At 50.4% G+C, this 6,000-nt stretch overlaps 1 protein-coding gene across 2 annotated transcripts in view; it reads right to left on the minus strand.

Moving 5' to 3' along the window:
• The window catches only part of INSR (insulin receptor), a 93,758-nt gene extending 88,384 nt beyond the window's left edge, over positions 1 to 5,374 (minus strand). Inside the window, exon 1 of one of the 2 annotated variants that reach the window (XM_077331819.1) lies at positions 4,955 to 5,374. In XM_077331819.1, the coding sequence (XP_077187934.1) occupies positions 4,955 to 5,051 (97 nt within the window). In that variant the 5' untranslated portion in view covers positions 5,052 to 5,374. The remainder of the gene's footprint in view (positions 1 to 4,954) is intronic. The other variant, XM_077331818.1, reaches the window with a different exon arrangement.
• Between the last annotated feature and the right edge of the window lie 626 nt (positions 5,375 to 6,000).

Genomic DNA, 6,000 nt, shown 5'->3' on the forward strand with positions numbered 1-6,000 from the left:
GCTACTAGCACCCTACCTTGGCTTGGGACACCTGGCCACAGTGATCCACACAACAGTCACCAGATTTCGGTAACTCGCTCTATGTGGGCCTGCTCTTGTCCTTGACCCAGAAATTACAGCTGATACAAAATGCAGCTGCAAGCGTTCTCACAGAACACCTCGGAGAGCACACATCCAGCTGGTGCTGCGGAAGCTGCATTGGCTGCTAGTTGCATTCTGGATTAAGTTCAAGATTTTGGTATTAACCTTTAAAACCAGCGTATCTGAGGAACTGTCTGGGCCTAGGATATCTGAGGGACTGTCTTAAGTCTTTACGCCCTTCGTAGAATTAGTTGCTCTGTGAATCTGAATAGACTGGTGTGCCTGGCCTCGACCAGGGCCTTTTCAGTCCTGGCCCCTACCTGGTTGAACAAGCTCCTGGAAGAGCTTAGGGCCCTGTCAGAACTATCACAGTTCCTCAGGATCTGCAAGATTGAGCTTTTCCACCAGGTGTTTGGTTGAGGCCAGGGCAAGGAGCGACTGCTGGGTTCCTCTGCTAAACAATCTCCCTGAGGCATTGGGTCAAAGGGTCCATCAAATCTGTTGGAGGAAAGAACTATGGGTTTGTGGGAATGTTAGTAGAATGTGGGAATTTTATTGTATTTTATGCTTACTGTTGTAAACCACAGTGAGCTGCCTGAAGAGAGAGTGACCGTCAGTAAAAATCAATCAACCAATCTACTCCTAAAGTTAGGGTCACAGGCCATTAGCTCAATCCCCTTCCTGAAGACCTCCAGTGAGGGAGGGCTTCCTCCTCCCCCATTATTATTATTGTTGTTGTTATTGTTATTATTACTTATTCAATTTATTACCCACAGCTATCAAACAGCTATCAAACACAGGTTACAGCATAAAATGAATCGCCACAAGACAAAACATTAAAAAGTCCCCCCTCCCCCCCTCCCAGCACTTCAGGGACAGTTCCCAGGGTGCCCATTATTAGAGATGTGATTGTTCTTGTGTATATTCTCATATTGCCCTCCTCAGAGCCATTTCCAGTTTGGCTACGTCAAAGAAGGCCAATCTTTTGTTTCCTAGGAACTGCCAGGAGCTACTTCCCGTTACCAAGGGTTCATCAATCTTCCTCCATTCTAGAAATAAAATGTGGTTGAAGAAGATCGCTGGTTAAGCAACAGAGAAAGATCATATGAAAAACTGTATGTTAAAAAACAACCTCCCAGCAGAACTTACACAATATTTTTTCTGAGGAAGCTCCTAGAGCTGCACAAATAAACTATCCTGAGTGAGTGACGAGCTAGCTCCCAGTAGTTTTAAAACATTAAAAAGTCCCCCCTCCCCCCCCCCCAGCACTTCAGGGACAGTTCCCAGGGTGCCCATTATTAGAGATGTGATTGTTCTTGCATATATTCTCATATACAGAACAGAGAATAGAGGGGCCCCTAGATCTTCCGTACCCTGGCCTCAACCATTGACTGGTGGAAGAGCTCCATCTTACAGGCCCTGCAGAACTGCAATAGCTCCTGCAGGGCCCTTCAGCTCTTCCAGGAGCTCATTCCACCAAATCTGGGCCAGGACTCAAAAAGCCCTGGCCCTGGTTGAGACCATGTGTATTTCCCGTGGGCCAGAGATTACCCACACAGTGCAAGGCCCTGCGGGGAAGGGGGGGGGCATAAGGTGGCCCCTCAGATGTTGGTCCCAGACTACAAAGGGCCTAAAGTTTAATACCAAAACCTTGAACCTGATCCAGGCCACAACCAGGAGCCAACGCAGCTGCCTCAGCACTGGCTGGATATGGGCCCACCGAGGTGTTCCTGTAAGAACCCCAGCAGCTGCATTTTGCACCAGCTGCAATTTCCGGATCAAGGACAAGGGCAGGCCTGCATAGAGCAAGTTACAGAAATCAGTCCTGGAGATGACCATCGCATGAAGCACAGTGGCCAGGTGATCCGAGGACAGGTAGGGTACTAGTAGCTTTAGATGTGGTCTCAGCCTCTCAGACAACAGAGGCCCTCTTCTGTGTGACAGCCCTGTGGGTAATGGAAGAGCCCTGTTGCACCTCTCCTGGCCCTTCTCTTCACTGCTACCTCCCGCAGAGAGAGGGCTGGTTCTTTGGCTTCAAATACCTCCCTTGCCCTCCTCAGAGCCATTTCCAGTTTGGCTACGTCAAAGAAGGCCAATCTTTTCTTTCCTAGGAACTGCCAGGAGCTACTTCCCGTTACCAAGGGTTCATCAATCTTCCTCTGTTCTAGAAATAAAATGTGGTTGAAGAAGATCACTGGTTAAGCAACAGAGAAAGATCATATGAAAAACTGTATGTTAAAAAACAACCCTCCAGCAGAACTTTCACAATATTTTTTCTGAGGAAGCTCCTAGAGTTGCACAAATAAACTATCCTGAGTGAGTGACGAACTAGCTCCCAGTAGTTCACAGTAGGCAAGAGCTGGCAACAAGAGAGTCCTGATAACACACAAAACTGCCTTTCCAAATAGCCCCATGCTCTCCTAGGTCTCAGGCAGAGAGGCACTTCCCAGCTCCATGCCAGAGATAGTTTCAGCTGAGGGAGAACTGAACGAGGGGCCTTTTGCATGTGCTCTTCCACTGAGCTGCAGCCCGTTCACCTCCGGGTGGTACACTCAGACTACAATAGATTCTACCCCTAAGAATACACACAAACTATATACATTTTAAAAACCTACCTAAATAGGAGAGGAGAGGCAACAAGAATGACTGACTCTGCACAGGTTTTTTTTTTGGGGGGGGGGGGTTTGCTATTGTCACAGCTAACTTATGGCAATTCCATGAGATTTTGAAGGCAAGAGATGTTCAGAGGAGGTTTGCCCTGATCTGCCTCCACGTCACAACCCTGGTAGTCTCCTTCCAATTACTGACCAGGGTTACCCCTTCTCAGCATCTGAGATCTGATGAGATCAAACTAGCCTTAGCTATCCAGGTCAAGGGCATTCTTCAATAAAGTTCACCAGGACGCTATACAGACCCTCTTCTGGGCTACACAACTGCCCCCATGCAGACACATCCTACCTAGCCTGGAAGCAGAAACACCTGACAGTAGAAAACTCTGTCCTCTGAAATCAAGAAGTCTTGAAAGGGCTGTTTTGACCAGACTTTGCTCCTCTTCTTGTAGAAAGGTTGGAAAAAACTCTCCAGAGAGACTCTCACATGCTTAACAGTAGCCCTGTTCACAAGATACACAGATCTTTTGTACAATCTGTGCACAGTGGACACCTGATTGCTATCTGTACGTGTACTCAATTATTCTTATGCAACATCCAATGCATTAGCAGCTGAAAAACAAAGTTTGAGTTCAGCAGGACCTTTAAAACCAACAAAGTTTAATTCTGGGTATAAGTTTTGTTCTATATAGCTGAACGTGTGATTTTAAAAAGCCACATTTACGTACTGGGACCAGCTCCCTTTCCTTAAAGGAATATGTGCTGGCTCTTTCTTTCAAACACACTTATGCACCTACAAGTGGTATGTACATGTGTTCCCTGTAACATGAGAACAGGGTCATGAAACACAACACTCGCTACAAAATGGTGGAGTCCAGTGGCACCTTTAAGACCTTTCATGTGTATGCACACTTCTTCCGGTACACTGAAATGGAAGTTGCCAGTCCATACATACGTTTCTCTGTATAATATAGGAGCAAATGTATATATTTTGAAGGTTTTGAAGGCATTCGAAGAATATAGGTGCATGTACATGTGTATATACATAGAAGAGAAGAGGAGTTGGTTATTATATGCCACTTTTCTGTACCAGAACAGCTTGATCAGTGCGAGTCCAATCTGGCGAGCCCAACATTACCCAGCTGGCTGCATGTTGGGGGAGCGGGAATCAAACCCAGCTCGCCAGATTAAGAAGTCCGTGCTCCTAACCAAGACCAAGCTGGCTCTCTACATATTGGTCTAAAGGGCCTCTGAAGAACATAGGTGCATATTGTCTGAGGAAGTGTGCATGCATACCTTGAATAAATCTTTGTTGGTCTTGGAGGTACCATTGGACTCAAATTTTATCATACTGCTTCAGACCAACACAGCTATCCACTTGAATCAATATGTATATACATACAGGTCCAGAAGGCATCTGAACGGGCATATAGGTAGAGGGTAGAATCTAGTAGCACCTTTAAGACCAACAAAATTTAATTCTGGGTGTAACCTTTTGTGGGCATGAGGTGTGCATGCACAGGGAAGCTCACACTGAGATTTTAAACTCTGTTGATCTTACAGGTATCTGTACCTGAAGAAGTGTGCGTGCTCATACCCGATCTAAAACTTTGGCCTTAAAGGTGCCCCTGGGACTAAAACTTTCTTCTATTGCTTCGGATCCACACAGAGATCCGAAGCAATCATTCTAGAAGTAATTTAGTGTTGCACAGATATTTGACTAATCATTCATGTGGATTTTGACTTGATTACTTGGGCATCACTTGGAACTTATTTTTCCGTGGTTTGATACATAACCAATCATTAATAATCTCAAAGAATTCATACCTTCTCTAATGCAAATCTTAGTAGTTGTGATGGACGTTTATCAGAACGAGTGGTTAATTACTCTTTGGCCAAGTTAAGAGGCAGAAGAGGTGTACCTGAAGAAGTACCTGCACTCCCGAGCGAAACTTCCTTGGCCTTCAAGGCGCCCCTGGACTCAAGACTTTGTTCCAAACATTGGGGCTCACCTGAATGTAACTACATCACTGTTGCTGCGGGAAGCGCGCGCGTCCTCCACCTGGACAGCACCACCACCCCACCATCCCACCACCCCACGGGAGCTGACAGGGCCGCACGAGAGAAACCAGAAAGGCTTTCAGAGCGCGCGGCGCGTTTCTCCGCCCTCGCCCCTTCTCCTCACAAGCGCCTTGCAAGGTAGGCTCCCTCCCGCCGCGGCCGAGCCGAGCTCGCTTAGAATCCCGCGGCGACGCCCCGCTCACCCTCGGCGCGGCTCCAGGCGGCCAGGCCGGCCAGCGCCCAGGCCAAGGCCAGCGTCAGCGCGGGGCCCGACAGGCAGCGCCGCCGAGGAGGCCCCATGGCGGCGGCGGCGGAGGCGGCGGAGGCGGAGGCGGCGGGCCCCGTCCCTCCCTCAGGGCCGCGGCGGGCTTGGCGAGGCGGCGGCGCGGGACGGCGCTCCCTCAGGGCCCGCGGACGGGCCTCCTCCTCATGCCCGCGCGCGCCCACCACAGCCGTCAACAAGCGGCGGCGGAGGCGAGGCGAGGGGCGGGGAGCACGCCGAGGGCAGGCCCACGGCCGCCGCCAACGGGGGACGGCGGGCAGGGAAGGAGGGGGCGACAGGCGCCGCGGCAAAAGCTGGCGCCGGAGCCCGGACGGGACGGGACGGGACGGGACGACGCCTCGGAGCCCGGCGGATCAGAGCCCTGACAGGAGGCGCCCGTGAGGGGAAACGGCCTCCCCCGCAGAGGGCCAACGGCCGACAAACAGGGGTAGTCAAACTGCGGCCCTCCAGAGGTTCGCTGGCAGGGGCTCATGGGAATTGTAGTCCACGGACCTCTGGAGGGCCGCGGTTTGACTACCCCTGGGGCGGGGGCTTCATGAGTCCCCGCTCAAGGATTCGGAGAGATCGAGATGGGAGGCCGTGTGGGTCTGTCTGGACGGTGGTCCCCAAGCTTTTGATCACCGGGGACCACTCGACGCTTGACCATTTTATTGAGGCCCGGTTTGAGGGGGTAGTTTACTCCTCTACTCTCAACCACTGCCCTAGCGCTGTGGTAATGTTTAAACATCCCTTCGAAATGAGATACGGACGCGCCACAACAAGGAACATAAGGAACGTTTTGTTTTCATGGGAATTTTAACTCGTGACAATGGCAAATCCATGGGGACCCTGAGCTTGTTTCTCTGCAACGAGAGAGTCCCTTCTGGGAGGGATGGGAGACAAGGACACCCGAAGTGTGTTGTAAAGCATTCGCTGGCAGGGGCTCCTGGGAATTGTAGTCCATGGACATCTGGAGGGCCGCAGGTT

The sequence above is a fragment of the Paroedura picta genome, chromosome 4 (genome assembly GCF_049243985.1).
Source record: "Paroedura picta isolate Pp20150507F chromosome 4, Ppicta_v3.0, whole genome shotgun sequence".
Lineage (NCBI taxonomy): Eukaryota > Metazoa > Chordata > Lepidosauria > Squamata > Gekkonidae > Paroedura > Paroedura picta.